General features: G+C 40.7%; 1 protein-coding gene across 2 annotated transcripts in view; it reads right to left on the minus strand.

Annotated features, from left to right (window-relative positions):
- Positions 1-21,218, minus strand: part of pltp (phospholipid transfer protein) — a 71,847-nt gene that overhangs the window by 4,007 nt on the left and 46,622 nt on the right. For both annotated transcript variants that reach the window (XM_072239232.1, XM_072239223.1), the window contains exons 13-15: positions 16,798-16,840; positions 5,204-5,267; positions 1,528-1,604 (exon numbers count right to left, since the gene is read on the minus strand). In XM_072239232.1, the coding sequence (XP_072095333.1) occupies positions 1,528-1,604; positions 5,204-5,267; positions 16,798-16,840 (184 nt within the window). The remainder of the gene's footprint in view (positions 1-1,527; positions 1,605-5,203; positions 5,268-16,797; positions 16,841-21,218) is intronic.

Here is a 21,218-nt window from a genome sequence, read left to right on the forward strand (position 1 = left end):
AGGGAATAAAGTCCTGACTTATTCAACCTTTCCCTGTGACTCGGGTCCTCCAGTCCCAGCAACAACCTCGTAAATTTTCTCTGCACTCTTTCAATCTTGTTTACATCTTTCCTGCAGATAGGTGACCAAAACTACACACAATACTGCAAATTAGGCCTCAGCAATGTCTTATACAATTTCATCATGACATATCAACTCCTGTACTCAATACGTTGATTTATGAAGGCCAATGTGCCAAGAAGTTTTTACTACCCTATCTACCTATGACACCTTTCAAGGAATTATGGATCTGTATTCCCAGATCCCTCTGTTCTACCACACTCCTCAGTGCCCTGCTGCTCATTGCTTTGTTAAGGATTATTCTGGAGTTATGGAATTATGTGAATATAGTAGATATTAATTCAAACAAGAACCAGTCTTCAGTTCTTAATGTAAATTGCAAGCAGTATCAGTTGGATTTAAAAGTACACAGCTCTGCAAACACTTTTGCCAACTGAACCCATAACAGGGGGCTGGATGCTCAGAGTTATACTTTGTAAAGTGAAATGACCATGAGGCATTCTTGTATGCATCAGCCAAACATTAAAAAATGGGGTTATGTTAGCCGGTCTGCATCAAACCAGGCAACATTGGCCACGTTATTTTCACCATTGTGACTGAGTTCAAGGAAGCTTGCAGACCAGACTGATGATGTATGTCACTTGGTACATCAAACATGGTCACAGGTATTGTCGATCAATCAATAGCTGGGATAGTTGTATACTCAAGAATCAGCACTGACAGCATTAATTTTGGGTGTCTGGGATCTCTGCCCTCAAAAGCTTTACAGCCATCTAGTGAATTACTTTGTCCCAGCAAAAGTATTTGAACATTTGGAGGTATCTCCCATTGGAGATATGTAGTTCAAAGGAAACATTGTCAACTCAAAATATTGAGTCATTGGAACTATTCAAATTGTATTGAATCATCCTGCTATATTTTTGGCCTTAAAGGTCTAAAAATGTGATGTAATTTGAGTTTGGGAGGCTCTACGAGAGGGTCACCAGGAACATGCTTTCTTGTCTTAATGAATGAAGACCTTTATGTCACCAGCTTCAGTGTTTCTCTGGTGAATTAGATCACAGTCACAACATGCTTTGTGAGGAATGAAGTGTAGCCCTTGTGTTCGTTACCATTATGTGGGAATGATGGGCGTCAGTACATTTCACGTTAGCTTTACTTTCAGCACATCAAACGCACAGTAAAGGATGGGTGTTATTTTATTATGTGGGCGCCACTACCTGCGCTAATGCATGCTAGCATAGCACCAATTCACACAAGCTGATAAATGGTCACTTTTGAAGGTTAGGTGGGTTAATGTAAAGCAATATGGATGGAGAAATACGTGTTATGTGATCTATTGATTAATTAGTCAGGTCCAAAATGACAATATTGTTCAACTATTCCTTATCAATAGTTACCAAACCTTTAAAAAGATTGGTGTGAATAGTTAGTGCACGGGATCCTTTAATGAGTTAGATTACTCACCAGGTAGTTTGTCACTGTCTCATTGATAAGGTCGACGCCTTCTGGCAGTGGAATCTGTACTCCCTGAAGGGCTCGCTCTGAGCAGAGACAGAGAAAGGAAACTGGAGAGTTAAGTGGCTGCATGGAGGGAATGGTCACACCTAGCACAAGTTCCTTACTTCCACACACACAACGTCATCTGCTCCATTAAAGGTGCTGCCATCCCGGACCACATGGGGCCATACATTCGTAGAACACTACAGCTCAGAAACAGGCCCTTCAGCCCATCTAGTCCATGCTGGTCTGTATTCCTGTCTATAATTCCATCTACCAGTACCCGGACCATAGCTCTCCATATCCCACTCCCATTCAGACAGCTGATCTCAGCGGTGTTTAGAGTCAGTGCACTGCAAACTCACTCAGTTTCCTTGTGATAGGGAGTGCAGAACAGAAGCTGATGTTTCTGTCAAAGTTTCAAAGTGCATTTATTATCAAAGAATGTATAAATTACAAAGCCTTGAGATTTGTTTGCTTACGGGCAGTCTCAAAGCAAGGAACCCCGACTTTAAAAAATAAGACCAACCTCCCCCCTCCCAGTGCCCACAGAAAAGAGAAAAAACACAAAGCAACTCGTATAAACAATAGAAGGGAGTGACAGCAAAAACATTGCGAACCAAAATGAGTCCTTAGATCCAAATCCCCGGCACAGCCCGGAATAGGCCCAAAGTCCCAGCACTCAGTTCATCATTTTAGTGGGGCAAATCACAACTCTATAATCATTGTGACTAAAGAGTGACCTCCTGCACATAGTTTGAGAATGCAGCCATACTTGGTGGCTTTATGTCTGTTTTATGCTTTGTTTTCATAAAATTCTATTGTATCTCTATTTCCCTGTAAGTGCCGGCAAGAAAATGAATCTCAAGGCAAATTATAGTAACCCATACTGAAATTTACCTCAAACTTCGTACATAATCCTTCCTAGAGTTTCGACTTTGTTCCTTGGTGCACACGAGAATGAGGGGAAATCTTATGGAAGTATGCAAAATTATGAAGGGTATAGATAGGGTAAATATGAACAAGCTTCCCCGCCCCCCCCCCCAACCAGGTTGGGTGAGACTACAACTAGAAGTCATGGGTTTAAGGTGAAAATTGAAATATTTAAGGGGAACCTGAAGGAGAACTTCTTCACTCAGAAAATGGTGTGAGCATGGAACAAGCTCCCAGCAGAAGTGGTGGATGTGGAACATATAAGTTTGGCTGGGTACATCGATGAAAGGGATATGTAGAGCGATGGTCCAGGTACTGACTGGTAGATGGGATTATAGACAGAAATACATACCAGCATGGGATAGATGGGCTGAAGGGCCTGTTTCTGAGCTGTAGTGTTCTACAAATGTATCACTAATACAAGCAATTGCATAAGAGGACCTTTTTGCATTGTTTCTTCCTTTTGTATATTTTTTAAATAATGAATGAAGTCTAGTTTTGAAATACAAAAATCAGAGTATTGTCTGATCTACAGGCTGTTCCCAGGGAGAGATACTGAGACAAAACATTCCAACAAGAAACGTTTGATGGCTCTGGGTCTGTACTCACTGGAATTCAGAAGGATGAGGGGAGATCTCATTGAAACCTTTTGAATGTTGAAAGGCCTAGACAGAGTAGATGTGGAAAGGATGTTTCCCATGGTGGGAGAGTCTAGGTCAAGAGGGCACAGCCTCAGGATAGAGGGGCGCCCTTTCAAAACAGAGATGTGGAGAAATTTCTCAAGCCAAAGGGTGGTGAATTTGTGGAATTTGTCGCCACATGCAGCCGTGGAGGCCAGGTTATTGGGTGTATTTAAGGCAGAGATTGATAGGCTCTTGATTGGACATGACATCAAAGGTTACGGGGAGAAGGGAACTGGGGTTGAGGAAGAGATTGAAAAAAAGGATCAGCCATGATTGAATGGCAGAGCAGACTCGATGGGCCAGTGGCTCAATTCTGCTCCTGTGACTTATGGTTTTATGGTCTAAATATCAATATGGTGAGCAAAACACTTTGGTCTGCCCGAAACTTGCTGGTCTTCCAGTTTAAGGGGATGTCTGCAAGGGAGTGCAGCTGACTGGCACATCCCACAGTGCTGGAGTATGTGTTGGGAGACACACTGAAGCTCAGAGTGGAAGGCTCTGTGGTGAAAGAGCACAGTATAGGGGCTTACTGCGCTGGACAGTGAGTGACTGGCCCATGTGTAACCACCTCGCACACATACCCCTGATGCATAAGGGGGAAGCATGGGGGTGCGGATGTTTTGTAAGGTAATGTATTGATGGCATAGAATATAAACAAAGACATGCCCCAATTGTATTTACTGTGCATATTATGAATAAAATATATTTTTTTAGAAAATAAAATATACATGAGTGTAAATGGCAGCCATAATCTAGGAATCAAGTGATAAAATGTTTGCAATCACACCACTAAAATCTAAAAATCTACAGAATGGAGTTTGCACAAATCCAGCAGCCAGTGCTGAGATTATGTGAATCTGCAAGTCCATCACCTAACTGTGAAAACCTACACAATATCATAAGAATAACTAAACATAAGATGGTGCCAGAGAGGCAACACTTTGCTGGCAGCTAGCAGCAATATAGTTACATACTCAGGATATGATTCTGCAGACAGCCGTAAACTCTGCCTGATACATTACGGGCACATCTCTCCTCACCATCAGTAGTATCTACTGGATGAGTTGCTTCAAGAAGGCAACATCTCTATCATCTAAGATCCCCACTATCCAGGCCATCCCATCTTCTCCCAGGTCCCATCAGGCAGGAGGTACAGAAGCCCAAACATCCCCAGGCTCAGGATCAGCTACTTCCCTCCAATTATTCGGTTCTTGAACCAACTGGCACAACCCTAATCACTAGCTCAGTATGGCAACACTTTGACCACTTCGCATTACAATGGACTTTCATTTGTTCTAATTCTTGTACATTGTATAACATTTATGTTTAATTTGTGTTTCACTTGTGAATGCTGCTTATCTGATGCTACTTGCCTGTGATGTTGTTGCAACTAAGTTTTTCATTGAACCTGGGCGTGGTCTTATGCATGCACTTGTGCCTATGGAAATAAATTTGATTTTGGCATTGCCTTCGAAGTGTGTAAGGTAATACTTAACTGTGGCACTCCACACAAATTTGTGAGTGTATAATCACTGAGCTCTAATAATTGTGAGAGTGTAAATTCTGAAAATCTGCACGCCCAATCATAATAGGCAATGCCTAATTGTGATCATCAGCACATTATTGTGAATGTGAAAGCATGGAGACAGGCTGTGAGAATCCACTAAATGTTTTGGGAATATAAATACAGCAGCGAACCATGATAACCTATACAATTATGTAAATGCATACATAAAACAGACCATTGTCAAAATGTACAGAATGTCATAGTGTACAAATATATCTTCACAATGTCATTATTTGTACAATGGCCTTTGAAAGCAAATAAAACCTTGTTATAATCTACACTGGCATGAGGATGTAAAGGCAGCAGCCAACTGTGATAACCTATTGAATGGGATGTGTAAAACTAACACTTTAATCTCAGAATCTCCTGAACAGCATGAGGGTGTGCATGCAATAACTGTCTGTGCAACATCATAAATGTGTAAACTATGATAGTAGATAAGTAATTGGAGAGTACTTACCATTGATAATTGGCATGATAGTGAGCTGCAGAAGAGCCTTCATTGGAGTCTGGATAGGAATCAACTATAAGAGTACAGAGGTGTCAGTAAACAATTTAAATTCACATCACTTTGTCGCTCCCTTCTGCTGTTGGTTCTTATGAGTGCCAAGGCTTTCAAAGATTTTCATCATAGCAATTGACCCAATTCTAATGTTGTCATTAGTGAGACAGGGGTGATGTCACAACAACCTCGCACTCAACATCAGCAAACCCAAGGAATTGATTGTGGACTTCAGGAAGGGGAAGTTGGGAGAATGCAGATCAGTCCTGGTATTTGGGTCGGCAGTGTAAAGGGTGAGTTCCTGGGTGTCAACATCTTTGTGCACCTGTCTCGGGCCTAACGCATTGATGCAATCATGAAGAAGGCATGCCAGGGGTTCTACTTCACTGGGAGTCTGAGATTTGATATGTTACCAAAGACTGCCAATTTCTACAGATGCACCGTGGAGATCATCCTGTCTGGTTACGGAGGCTCCAATGTGCAGGATCGAAAGAGGCTGCTGAGGGTTGTCGGCTCAGTCAGACACAACCCTCCCCTCCATAGAAGACATCTTCAAACTGCGGTACCTCAAGAAGGTAGCATTCATCATCGAGGACCTTCACTATCCAGGACATGCCCTCTTCTCATTACCAGCACTGGGGAGGAGGTACTGGAGCCGGAAGAGCCACATTTGGCATTTTAGGAACAGTTTCTTCTTCCCCTCTGCCATCAGATTTCTAAATGGTCCTTGAACCCATGAATACTACTTCATTTTTCCTCTTTTGCACTTTTGATTTATTTTTATTTTTACAAAACAACAAATTTCAGTGACAACATACGTCAGTGATAATAGACCATATTCTGCTTCACTATCCTCATGGTGCAGAGAAGATTACTGACCGTGTCCTGAGTATCAATCATTAAAGAAGCTTAGATTCAAACTTTCATAACCCGTTGACTGCTCTGTCCCCCTTCCTTCAGCTGTGTGACCTTAATTGTATGACTACCCTTCCACAGGTCTCAACTCATAACCAGGAGGTTTTCAGCACATGGATCATTGCTTCAGTCATGTTAACCTGCAGGACGTTTAATCCAAGTTCCACCAACACGTCACCATTGCCACTTGGGGAACAAGCAGACTGGGCCATGCTTATACAAACAGGCTCAATATTTACAAAGCCATCCCCTGCCCCCACCTTGGCCTCTCTGACCACATCTCCATAATGTTAATCCCAGCATACTGACCACTGCTGAAAACGGAGAAAACAGTTAAGAGGACCATTGCTGTTTGGCCAAATGAGGCAATCTCTATGCTTCAGGACTGTTCCGAATGGACTATCTGGTAGATGTTCAAGGAGGCCACCACAAATGGACTAGACTCATACCTCAAAGAATGCCTCATCGGTCATCGGCTACATTAGTAAGTGTGCAGACAACAGTGGTACCTCAAGAAAGGCCATCTCATGCACAACCGCTCCTCCCTCCCCAGGGCTGAGTGCTGAGCCCATTGCTGTGCACTCTGCTCACACATGACTGCATGGCCAAATGCCCGAGCAGTCACATCGTCAAGTTTGCCAATGACACGACAGTGATGGGGCTCACCACCAAAAACAACGCGAAGGCCTACAGAGAGGAGGTGGAAGAGCTTTATGCCTGGTGCCAGGCAAATAACCTCTTCCTTAATGTCAACAAGACAAAAGAGATGGTTACCGACTTCAGGAGAACTCACACCATTCACTCCCTCACACATTGGCGGCACAGTGCTGGAAGCTGCAATCAGTTTCAAACTACTGAGAGTGCACATCACACACAACCTCTCACGGTCCCAGATCACATCCTACGCAGTCAAGAAAGCTCACTAATACCTCTACGTTCTGAGGAGGCCGAAGAGAGCTGGACTTTGCACATCCATACTACACCATTTTTCAGATATGCAATGGAGAGCATCCCAACAAGATGCATCATTGTTTGGTATGGATGCTGCACTACAGCGGACTGGAAGGCTCTACAACGGGTGGTCAAAACTGATGAACACATCACTGACATCAGCCTACCTGTCATATATACCAAAATATTGCAGAAAAGGGCCAGTGGCATCATGAAGGATCCCACACACCCTCATGGACTGTTTGTCCCACTCCCTTCAGGGAGGAGGCTACGTAGCATCCATATCAGGACCACCAGACTCAAAAACAGTTACTTTCCCCAAGTTGCAAAGCTAATCAACACCTCCACCCACTAATTCAACCATTACTTTATTATTTCTCCTCAGTCACCTTAAGTACACCTAGTGTCACTTTATGGACATACAATCAATCCATGTATCCAAGCTACCTTATATATTTATATTTATTGAGTGTTTATTTTGCTCAGCTCAAGCTGGTGAAACCTGAGGCACGGGCAAAGCTAAGCACGCTCATTTCTCAATTGCTAGGAACTTTTGGACTATTCCAGTGGTGTTGAGTATTGTGGCTTTCTGAAGATTAAATAAATATTGCTATGTAGGCCTAATTGTTTAATGCTATTGTGTTGTGGCTTTGGGATGATACCAGTCATAGATATTACTATTGGAACAATGTATACTCTGTTCCATAGTCTTTCAATTTCCTCTTTCAATTCAGCATATTTCTGGTGTTTTTCACTCATTGATACCTGTGTGTTTGGAATGTGCAAGTAATCAGATTGTGTTAAACCGCTACAGGATCCTGTAATATGCTGGATTATTTCTGGTTTTCTTCGTCTTTTTCTACATTTATCATCTTGAATTTGTTGGTCTTTTAATACGTATTTTTAATAATTTTGGTATTAACCATCTAGTCTTGTATGGCTACAAGGAACCCCTCTATTTCTGAGAAGAGGTCTCCAACTCTGAGCCAGGTGTTTGACGCTTCCTTGTCAACATCTAGTCTGCTCAGACCATGGGGATATCTTCCATGGTGGGTCATGTTCTTCCATTGGTTAACTTTTTCTTCAATAGTGATAATGTCTTAATTTTTCTGGGTTGTGCTCTCATTTAAGTTTAGTGGTGTGTACATCCTTTCAGAATTGCATATGCTCGTGAGGAGTGTTGAATCTTGTTTTCATTGATGAAAATATATCCTTATAAGTTTTATCTGACTTTTGTGTGTATTTTTAATGCCTGCTATTCCTCTTCCCCCTTCTGTTCTAGGTAGTGTTAATCTAAGAGCTTTCAAATGTACATAACGTTTTCTGAAATTTGTCATTTCAGTTCTTATTTTTCTTTGTAAATTTTCCAGATCGGTTTTGGACCAAGACATTATGCCAAAAGAATACGTTAATAAAGGTATGGCGAAAGTGGTTATTGCCTTTGTTATATTTTACTGTTGAGCTCTGATTGCCAGATTTTCTTAAGCTGTGAAATAAATACTTTCTAAAGTTTTTCCTTTTACGCACTACAATCTATTTTCTTTGCTTGTGAATATCCCAGGTATGAGGGATGATTAATAAGTTCATGGCCTAATGTAGAAGGAGTCAATTTTAGAAAACCTAGCACATTTATTTTTCAGCATAGTGTCCTCCTACATTAACACACTTAGTCCAGCGGTCGTGGAGCATACGGATCCCTTCTTTGTAGAAGTTGGTGTCTTGGACCTCCAGAAAGTGGTCCACAGCAGGGGTGATTGATAAGTTTGCGGCCTAAGGTAAAAAGAGATTAGTTACACAGCTCTCGTTACATGTACGTGCAGTTCAACTCTTTGAGTGATTATGCAGAAAGTTTGAAGTTAATAATTCATCTCCTTCTACCTTAGGCCACGAACTTATCAATCACCCCTCGTACTTATATGTTTTATATTCATCCATCAGTTGTACTGTATTCTGCTGTTCTGTTTTGTATTCTATTTACTCTATTGCATCTTTCTTTATGTTTAATGATCTACATTTATCCAGACCAAAGCTCATGTTTATATCTTTTGGAAATGGTTCTACCATTTGAATTAATTGTTTTAGCTGCACTGATGAAGGAGTGTATAATTTCTAATTGTCCATGTTTAAAAGGTGTGTTAAAATATAGCTCCCTTCTTTGTTTCTGATTTGATACCAATTTTCATCTGATTCAGTAAATTAGTGAGCGGGTTTAAAGCTAGACAGAACTATAGTGGACTATAGAGAGTCACCTTGGAAAATGCCTCGGTTTATTTTGATAACGGTGGTTGTTCATTTTTGGTTGTTAATAGAAAGGCTGATTATGGTACGGCCAGTGCTTCATCGGGTGTTGAAGGAATTTCACAAATATTGGGTGTATTTTATATATGTTAAGGACTTCTATTAACCATGAGTGTGGGACAGAGTCAAATGTCTTTTGGTAGTCAACTTAGCAACAAGAAAGATCTCTGCTTTTCCTCTGGGCTTGATTTAGAATGACAGAATCTGTTATCAGTTGTACTTTACATCCTTTCATACCCTTACGTCATCCTTTCTACTCTTCTGTAAGTATATTGTGGTGATCTAATTGAGTGGTGATTAGTTGTGAAATGCATGATGTTACAATTTTATAAATAGTATATAAACAAGTAATGGGACGATATTTTGATGGATCTTTTGTGATTTTCCATTTAGGTAAAGTGTATGTTTTATATTCTGTCAAAAATTCAGGCACCTTTTCAGGATTTTAAAGAAAATTATTGGTATACGTTAACATACATTGGTATACATTATTGGTATGGATGAAGGCAAGTAAATTTTTTAAATCAATAATTATGAATATTATCACTGCCAGCACTTTTCCAGTTGTGGGTATTTTTATAACCTCTTTCAGCATATCCATTGTAACTTCAGATATGTGTATTTCTTCAATCGTGTGAGCACATTTTTATTTCCTCCCTAATCCAGCTTGCTTCTTGATTGTGTGTCGCCTTGTGTGATCAGATATTAGATCAAAAGTTCATTATCACTGTGTTTGTTGGCAATTCTATGCTAGGTTTGGTGACATTTTAGTATGCCAAATTTCATTTCAATGTCCTGTGTAAACCTTTTTCATTGTTTCTGAACTGATAAGTCTGATTTCTTTGTCTGATGCATTTCATGTATCTGTTTGGTCTGGCTCTGTAGGCAACAAGCTTTTGTTTTAGTGCATCTATAAATTCTACTATACCTTTGTTGGATTGATCATATCTTGTGTGGACCTTATATTTCCTTAGCTTTTCTCTCAACTTTCTTGCTCCTTTTTGTACTCCACTAGGCGGGCTATTTCTGCTCTTAAGGTTTCAATTTTGTTTTATAATCTCTTCTGCCATTTCAGTGTTCTCATTTTGTTACTCAGTTTTAGGTCTCTATTAATGAGTGCCTCTGTTTTGGAGCCATTGCACTGCATTGCTGTTAATGCTGCACAGTATGTTATGTGTAGTTCTTCAAATGCTTCATGTCTTCCTAAATGTTATGGTAATATAATATTGTTGAGAATATTAATAATTTTTGCAAATTTTGATGACTTATTTTGCTTTGGTATGTAGGGTCTTTTTGTTGGGTCAATGCCCATACATACATTCTGTTAGTGTGGTGTTAAATATAAGGAAAATTTGGTCTGTAAGCTCAACTTTGCCATCAGCATTCTGCAGAGGCTCTGGATCTGTGTTGTTGCTGTTAATGTCTGATTGTGAAGCAGTTGCTTCAGTGTGTTGCATCTTCATTATTTCCTTGCGTAGCATTGATATGGTCTTTAGGTTGGTTTCTTTCTAGCTCTTGTGCAACTTTTATTTGGTTTAACATGTCTATAGGGATTACATTATATTTTGCCCTCACTCTTTGTTGATCTGCTATTCGTTATGCACTTACTTGAATGAAGGGATATCATGCTATAAACTGTTGATGAAGCTTGTCCCTGTATGCTGTCATCTCAAGTTCCATTACTCGATAATATACACACATTATGAACGTGTTTACTTCTAATGACCATTTCATGCATGTCTTTCTTCTCTTAACCGCTTGAGTGGTCTCAGTTGTAAGTGAACTACTCCCCTGAGAAGCACCTGCGGCAGTCACAGCCTGTGGTGTTGGTGGGCTGCTTTGAATGTTGGTAGTATCTTTTTCTGTGGGCTATCACAGAATTCCCACAGCTCTCTTGACTGCTTGCTGTCCCATCCTACATCCTCTAACAACTCTGTTCCATTCTCCCAGTTCCTCTGTCTCCATTGCATTTGCTCCAATGATGAGACTTTCTACATACTACCTCAGAACTGTGGCTACCCCTCTACCATAGTTAACAAATTCCTTCACCGCATCTCATCCTTACCCTGTGCCTCTGCTCTCACTCCCTCTGATGAAAAGTCTCCAACCTGAAGCATTGACTCTGTTTCTCTTCTGCCTGACCGGCCACGTATTTCCAGCATTTTCAGGTTTTGTTTTAGACTTCAGCATCAGCAGTTTTTCTTTAGGTTTTCACTCATTTGAGAAGAACACACTGCAAGAAGAGGATGTAATATACCAATTCCAGTATACCAGATTGGAAGTGGCTGTAATGAGATATTGCATCAGCTGGAAGGATCATTTGTGGGAAGAGAAGAGGCAAAAGGGCAAGAATTGCATCTCCTCTGGTTCCTTGGGAAGATGCTTGATGGTGGAAATGGAGAGTCATTGGCTCTACACTCGACCTTGGAACACCTGGACAGTGAAGATGCGTACATCAGGATGCTCTTCATTGACTACAGCACTGTATTCAACACTATCATATCCTCAAAACCAATCAATAAGCTTCAAGACCTTGGCCTCAATACCTCCTTGTGCAATTGGATCTTCAATTTCCTCACCTGTAGACCTCAGTCGATTCAGATTGGCAACAACATCTCCTCCACAATCTTCATCAGTACAGGTGCACCACAAGACTGTGTGCTTAGCCCCCTGCTCTAGTCATTTTATTCTTATGACTCTAAGGCTAAGCACCGTTCCAGTGCCAGATTTAAGCTTGATGATGACGCCACTGTTGTTGCCTGAATAAAAGGTGGTGACGAATCATCACATTGGAGGGAGATTGAAAATCTAGCTGAATGGTGCCACAACAACAATGTCTCACTCAATGTCAGCAAAACAAAAGAGCTGATTAATAACTACAGGAGGAGGAAACCGTAGGTCCATGAGCCAGTCCTCATGAGGGAACCGGAGGTGGAGGGGGTCAGCAACTTTAATTTCCTTGGCATTATCATTTCAGAGGGTGCAGCACGCAAGTACAATTATGAAGAGAGAATGCCAGCGCCTCTATTTTCTTAGAAGTTTGAGAAGATTCAGCATGTCATCTAAATTTTTGACAAACTACTACAGATGTGTAGTAGAGAGTATACTGACTGGTTGCAACATGAGTTGATATGGAAACACCAAATCCCTAAAATAGAAAAGCCTACAAAAATTTGTGGATAGAGTTCAATCCATAATGGTAAAGCCCTTCCCACCATTAAGCACATCTACAAGGAGCGCTGTCACAGGAAAGCAGCAGCCATCATCAAAGATCCTCACTATCCAAGCCGTGCTCTCTTCTCTCGCTGCAGCCATCAGGAAGAAGGTACACAAGACCCTAAGATATAGGAGCGGAGTTAGGCCACTTGCCCATCGGCTTCGCCATTCCATCATGGCCGATTTATTATCTCTTTCAACCCCGTTCTCCTACCATCTCCCCCATAGCCCTTGATGCCTGACTAACCAAGAAACTATCAACCTCTGCTTTAAATATACTCAGTAACTTGGCCTCCATGGCCATCTGTAGCAATGAATTGCACATATTTACCACCATCTGCCTAAATAAAATCCCTCTCATTTCTGTTCTAAATGTACGTATAACTATTTCAGGGGACCTGTCCTGGTACAGGAACAGTTATTACCCCTCAACCATCAGGGTACTGAACCAGAGGGGATAACTTCACTCACCCCATTCCTGAATTGCTCCCTCACCTATGGACTCACTTTCAAAGACTCTGCCATTTAGGTTCTCAATATTGATTGTTAATTCATTTATTTATTTATTTTCTCTTCTGTATTTGCACAGTTTGTTGTCTCTCGCACATTGGTTGTTTGTCTGTCTTTGTTGTGTGTTTTTTTATCATTGTTTAGCATCATAGAGTTAGGACACTACAGCACAGAAATAGGCCTTTTGGTCCATCTAGTCTATGCTGAACTATTAATCTGTCTAGTCCCATTGACCTGCACCTGGACTGTAGCCCTCTATTTCCCTCCATGTACCTCTCCAAATTTCTCTTAACTGTTGAAATCTAATCTGTATCCATCACTTCCAGTGGCAGCTCATTCCACACTCGCACAACCCTCTGAATGAAGAAGCTCCCCCTAATGTTCCCCTTAAAAATTTCACCTTTCACCCTTAACCCATGATCTCTAGTTCTAGTCTCACCCAATCTCAGTGGAAAAAGCCTGCTTGAATTTATCTTCTTTATACCTCTCATCTGTTTTGTATACCTCCATGAAATCTCCCCTCATTCTTCTACACTCCAGGTAGAAAGTCCTAACTTATTCAACTTTTCCCTGTAACCCAGGTCCTCAAGTCCTGACAATGTCCCTGTAAATTTTCTCTGCACTGTTTCACCTTTATTTCAATACTCCAAACTAGGCCTCACCGACATCTCATACAAATTCAACATAACATCCCAATTTCTATACTCAATACTTCAATTTATGAATGCCAATGTACCAAAAACTTTCTTTATGACCCCATCTACCCCATCATGTTTCTTTGTATTTACTGTGAATACAGACAAAAAATTAATCTCACTGTAGTATCTGGTGACATATATGTACTTTGATAATAAATTAACTTTGAACTTTTTTGATCTTTGATCCACAGGAGTCATGGTGGGATCTGTCCCTTTAGATTGCTGAGACAGATGGAAATGGCAAGGGATGTCAGACAGGACAGCTTTGTAGAAGCTACTTGTAGCTTAAAAACAAATCATGAGCTGTGAGTGCTGCTGGCTCTCTCTAACTCTACTGAGAGACTTGCTGGACCACTTCATAAGTCAATATCACATATAAACTGGATCTAGTAAGTAAACAGATTTCCATCCCTGAAGAACATTATTGAACCAGTTGGGAGTTTATAACAATCTTAATATCTTCTGGTCACTTTTGTCAATAAGAGTTTTGTAATTCTCAGTTTATTTAATTACATGAAGTCACGTGGTAGGCCACCAACTCAGCTATCTGGGCCTCTGCACTGTTGTCTACTAATTTAACCCTGTTGCCTCTGTATTTCCACATCATAGAAATTAGATATGAAGAAATTTGAAAATCTTGAGATGAATGAAAACTCAAAGTTCAAAGAACAAGTACAAAGTACAAAGTTCAAAGGAATTGTAAAGTACAGATCCTTTAATTCCCTATGTCTTTTCAGCATGTTACGATAATTAACACAAACTGATAGCTATTGATAACTCTGGCAATGAGGCAAGACTTATTGCCAGAGATGACCTAGAGTTAAGCTTCTCTTCTCATCCTTCTGATGTTCTGTTGGATTAGACCGTATAATTGTTATTTCCTTGTAGATTAACTTTCTTATGCTTGATTGTATTTGTATATAGTTACCTATGTATATGCATTTGTTCAGTGTGTTTCCTAGTGGTTACGATTGCGAGTATTGCATTATTTGAATAATGATTGGTTAACTCATCTACGCAATTTGAATGGTATTTATTGCTGTTAACAAATTGGCATAAGAAGGCTAAACCACGTTGCCTTGATCTCTTTCCCACCTTCGCCTTCTCTCACGACTGGGTGCTGCTTTCACTACTCTCCTTTTCCAATCCCCTTGTTCTCTTAGAGCTTAATAAATGATTGTAAGCAAAAATATTTATGCCTCAGTCTTGACTTCCAAGGGACCTCAGATCAAAACCATCAGAATCCAACAGTCCCTTCACTTCTGCCCTACAAGCAAATGGCAGAGGCACCAGAATGAAGGAAATGGTTACATGTATCTTCCAGGTCTGGAGTCTCCCAGGGCGAGGGCACCCTAAGAATGTTAACAAGTTGACTTATTCAATGTAAATATTCTTTAAAATGCTCTTCAAGTGATGTGCAGTTACTACACTTTGACACACGGTCTCTCACAATAAAGGTTTTGTTTGTCATTTTATTTTACTCCTGTGAATGCAAGTGTACAACTGTTGTGGTTAAAGTGATTGGATAAAGCTTCATAGAGGATAACATTTAAGCAGGATAGAATGTTTTCCATCATTTTCATTCAGCAAATTCATGCATTTATAAACTCTGGGAATCCCAAAGTGACTTACAGCCAACAATTTACTTGTATCGATCTATAGACAGCAAATTTCCAGAAAGATCATTTAAAATAGAATAACTTTCTAAGTGTTTGTAAACAGATGATTATTGCGCAAGATAACAGAAATAACTCCCTTACTTACCTTCGAAACAGTGTCCTAGAATTATTCACATGTGGGAAGATGTAGAGCTGGTACTTCAGAACTGCCACAGCCTGTATTTGTGTCATGGCCTGTCACCTCCAAGAATCTTGCAGCTCATGAAGTACTTATGAGGTGGTCACATCGGAGACAGAACAGTCAAGATCCCACAAAGAGCACTGCAACATTGACCAGCTAGCCAGTTTTAATTATGGAGACTAAGGGATGAATTTAGGCCAAGACATGGTGATACCTTTCCTGCTCTTCATCAGTGTTGTACAAAGGTACTGTATATATTTAATTTACCTGAGAAAGTAGCTTCACTAGCAACATTCAGCAGGTCCTGCCGAAAGATCCCAGCCCAAAACGTCGACTGTACTCTTTTCCATAGATGCTGCCTGGCCTGCTGAGTTCCTCCAGCACTTTGTGTGAGCTATTTGGATTTCCAGCATCCGCAGACTTTGTCTTGTTTGTGGTTGGCTTTACTATATTTTTTAATCAATGCATCATGGAAACTATTTGGTCTGGATGCATCACAGCTTGATACGGCAACTGCTCTGCACATGACCGCAAGGAACTGCAGGGACACAGCTCAGCACACCAGAGGAACCAGCTACCCCTCCATGGATTGTCTACACTTCTCACTGCATCAGTCAATCAGCCAGCATAATCAAAGATCACATCCATTCTCATTCTCTCTTCTCTCCTCTTCCACTGAGCAGAAGATGCAAAAGGCTGCAAGCACGTAAACCCAGGCTCAAGGACAGCTTCTATCCTGCTGTTTATCAGACTACTAAAGAATTCTCTAGTACAATAAGTGGACTTTTAATCTCACATCCTACCTCATTATGATCTAGCACCTTATCGTTTCCCTGTACTGCACCTTCTCTGTAGCTGTTATGCAGAGTTATTGCTTTACCTTTTCTATCTCTTCGCACTGTGTGATGATCTGATCAGTATGCAAGACAAACTTTTCATTGTATCTTGGTACATGTCACAATAATAAACCAAACCACTTCCAGAGTCATGATTTAATAAACAGCAGAGTGTTTACTATTCCTCAGCCCTGCACAAGTGCCAGTTTTGATTTGAAATAACTATTGCATTACTAATTGAGTGCATTCTGAAATAGGCAAGTGTTTCATCAGACTGTAGCCCATGCAGCATTGATGAAGATCCTCACCCCTGATTGTGACCACTTACCGCCAGTGATTCCAGAGCTGACTTTGCTGAGAACATCCTGAATCTATGGGAAAGAAAATAATTAAATTAATCCTCTAAGTGTCTTCTGTGCAGCACAGTACAAAGCAATTGGAGGCAAGCTGTCCCAGGGACTGTACTCCTCAGAACATTGCTCCCATATTGTGAATATTTCAGAACTTGTTCCAGCACACATGTGATAACTGAAACTCTCAGCTTATAAACTGTAATTCCCACACATGTTCTCATGAAGTGAACTCGTCCATTCTGATACCTAAAGCTCTGAATCAGAATTCCAGAAGGGAATTGTTCCTGCACAGTGAAATATTCCTATGGACTCACTTTCATCTCATGTTCTCAAGTCTTTTTTACTTATTTATTTATTATTATTATTGTTGTATTTTTATTTTATCTCAGCTGAAGCTGGTGAAACCTGAGGTTCAGACTTAGCCAAGCACATCCACTTCTCAATTGCTAGGAACTTTCGGACTATTCTAGTGGTGCTTAGTATTTCTGTAGACCTACATAAATATTGCTGTGTAGCCCTAATGCTTTTGTGTGGTGACTTTGGGTTGATAACCAGGTATGGATATTACTATTGGGACAATGTATACCCTGTTCATGTTCCATAATCTTTCAATTTCCTCTTTTGATTCAGCATATTTCTGGATTCTTCACTTACTGATTTCTATATGTTATGTGTCTTTGGAATAACTATATCAATTAAGTAAGTTGTTCTTGCTTATCTATCCTGTAATATTACATCTAGATGGTTATTACAGATTGTCCTATCTGTAATAATGGATTGGCCGTAATATAATTTATCAGATTCTGATGCTAAAACTGGATCAGATTTGTATTTATAGTAAGGTATGATGTCTTTTATGAGTTTGCATTTTAAAGCAAGATTTTGGTGAATGAAGTTTGCCACTTGATCGTGCCAGTGTAAGTAATCAGATTGAGTTAAACTGCTACAAGATCCCGTAATGTGTTGGATTGTTTCTGGTTTTTCTCAGTCTTTTCTGCATTTATCATCTTGAATTTGTGTTAACCACGTAGTCCATAATTATTATTATTTCTTTATTTTTCTTTCTTCTAATGTCTGCATAGTTCATTGTCTTTTGCACATCAATCGTTTGTCCTCCTGCGTGCAGACTTTCATTGATCCTATATTGTTTCTTGTATATACTGTAAATGCCTGCAAGAAAATGAATCTCAGGGTTGTATACCTGATATACATGTACTTTGATAATAAATTTACTTTGAACTTTTGATGTTTCTGTAAAATGTGTTGCATCCACAGTCCGAGCTGGAACCTATAGCCTAAGTCCAGCAGCAGCTGATATTCTTGCTTGGGGACCCCACAGGAGCTTGTTCTGAGAAATGTAAAATACACAAAAGTAGCTCATGGTAACAGGAAAATTGTCACAATGGCTCAAAAACCTGTCCACAGAAATCACCCAGAAACCCCAACTCCAATGATGTATCAACCACCGCCTCACTCCAGTAAATCTCTTCATGCATTCAACGTCAGCATGACTGAGGAATTGACCGTAGACTTCAGGAAGGGGAAGCTGGAAGTTGGACGAACACACAACAGTCCTTATTGAGGAACCAGTGGTGGCAATGGTAAGCATTTTCAAGTTCCTGGGCATCAACGTCTCAGGGACCCAACATATTGAATGTATCATGAGGAAAGCACATCAGTGGCTGTACTTCATTGGGGCTTTGAGGTGTTTCACCAAAAACTCCAGCAGGTTCATAATAATGTACAGTGAACAGCATTCGGACTGCTTGCATTACCGCCTGGCACGAAGGCTCCAATGCACGGGATCGTAAGAGACCACAAAGTGTTGTGGATTCAGTTCCACTATGGGCATAACCCATCTCTTCCACCCCCCACCCCCCGCCAACCCCATCGAGGAAATCTTCAAGATGCAGCACTTCAAGAAGGCAGCATCCATCACTATGGACTCTCGCCATCCGGGAGATTCCCTCTCCTCATTTCTGCTACCAGGGAGGATGTACAGACCCCATAAATAAAAAAAACTTCTTCCTCTCCGCCATCAGATTTCTGAACAGTCATGAACCCATGAAAACCACCTAATTATTCCTTCCTTTTAGCACTGTGATGTAATTTATGGTAATTTTAAGTTGCACTGTATGGCTGCCGTAAAACAAAGTTGACGTCATGTAAGTCAGTGATAACAAATCTGATTCTGAATCTCTTCAGCTGCCAGTGCATTTACATCTCCCTCCCACCAAAACTGCAGGCTTCAGGAGCATTTCACTATTATAGTACTGGATCCTGCCAAGGTAGCTCACTATATGTTCTAGAATGGAAAGCTTCATCCTTAGAAGAGATGTGGTGGAGATGGAGGAATTGAGAGAAGGGAATAGCATTTTTTAAAAGTGACAGGGTGGAAATAGGTACAAGATAGCTGTGAGAGTCTGGAGGAACATGTTTGTGTTCCTCAGTTACAGTTACAATCACAGTCATAGTTCCTTTGTTGCTTCTCAGCCTTGCTTGCTGGTACAGGCAAGTTCTGCCTGACCTGTACCATGATGAACAGATCATCAGATGGCTGTAACCATAAAATGTTTGCCTCATTCTTGAGTTCTGAGGGACCTGCTGGGCAACATCATCTCCAGATCTAACTACCTTCAGCTGAGATAGCAAATGGCATGTCAATTAGGAGGAAGAGTAGTCCCCCAACCCTGCTCCACCATTAAATTAGGTCATGGCCGATCCGACTGTAACATCGATTTCACTTTCCCATGTAACAATTCTTATGCGGAAAGGGTGAGTGAACTGGGAGCGAAGGAAAGGTGATTTGATAGATTTCACAAGATGTAGATAGAGTGGACAGCCAACATCTTTTTCTCAGTGCACCAATGACCCAGACCAGAGGACATCCTTTTAAGGTGAGTAGAGGAAAGGTTAGGGGGGGGATGTCAGAGGTAGGTTATTTACACAGAGTGGTAAGTGACTGGAATTCACTGCTGGGGTAGTGGTAGATGGACGTTAGGGACAGTTAAGAGATTCTTAGATAAGCACATGGATCTATGAAAAATTGTGACCAGCATACAAGATAGCAGAGGATCTCACCAAGTCAGGCAGCATCAGTGAAGGGGGAATAAAGAACTGACATTTGAAGTAGGTTTATATCGTTGACACAATATCTCAGGCTGAAGATCCCAAACTGTGCTGTACCGTTCTACAATCTTTCATCCCTCTGCTCATCAATAATCTATCTATTTTTGCCTTAAAAATATTCACTCACTGCTTCCATTGACCTTGGAGGAATAAACTTCCAAATATATCTGTGCCAATTTGTAATCTCCTCACATGATGATCTTCAGCATCAAATCAGATACATTATGGAAATCTGAGCACACCCCCTACTCTAGGTCTATATATTACTTCCTCAAAGAATTATAATAAATTCAACCTTTTCCCTTCACAAAATGATGCTGATTCTGGCTGATTACTGTGGGTATACTGCACCCTGCCCATCAGGGTATGGGACTGTACCCTCCTGTGTGTAATACCTACCACTGCTTTACTTCACCGCTTCCAGATTCCTGTCTCAACATCGTCTCAGTCCACATTTGTTGCTTTTAATGCCAACTTGTTATTTCATTGAATCCTTCCTCACTGCACAGTAGTTGCTTGAACCAGTTATGGCAAGCTGACACAAATCTACCAAGAGTTTCACATCATAAGCCCATAAGAGACAGGAGAAGAAATAGGATATTCGGCCCATCAAGTCTGCTCTGTCATTCCATCATGGCTGATTTATTCTTCCTTTCAACCCCGTAACCTTTGATGCCCTTACTAATCAAGAACCTATTGACTTCCACTTTAAATACACCCAATGACTTTGCCTCCACAGCCAACTGTGGCAATGAATTCCACAGATTCACTGCCCTCTGGCCAAAGACATTTCTCCTCATCTCCGTTCCAAAGGGCCATCCTTCTTTTCTGAAGCTGTGCCCTCTGGAAGGACAACAAAAAGTAAACCCTAAATTCTTTGCATTAGTGTTTAATTGTCCAGTTAAATGGATAAGAGTCAAAGTGAGGATTGGCCTACTTTTGAAGCCATAAATAAAGTATTCACAGAATACACTTGAACCTAGTGCCACAATCCTTAACCCTATGCAGAGAGTTGGACTTTAGTTGAAAATTTTAAGGAGTTTGCCTGTTTCTTTGAGACTGGTCATCTTCCTGGATAGCAAGCTTCTCAGTTGAGAGACTTCACTGTGCACATCTTGCACACTTGGGGGGCAAAGATTGTGGCTTCAGCTGGCGTCAATGCGATAGCAATGAAGCAGCAAAGAGTGAAAGGACTTCCTGCCAGAAAGCACTGGAATGTAACCAGAGCCATTCTAAATGGTCTTCTGAATGCTGACTTCAGTGATGG

The sequence above is a fragment of the Mobula birostris genome, chromosome 2, assembly GCF_030028105.1.
Source record: "Mobula birostris isolate sMobBir1 chromosome 2, sMobBir1.hap1, whole genome shotgun sequence".
Lineage (NCBI taxonomy): Eukaryota > Metazoa > Chordata > Chondrichthyes > Myliobatiformes > Myliobatidae > Mobula > Mobula birostris.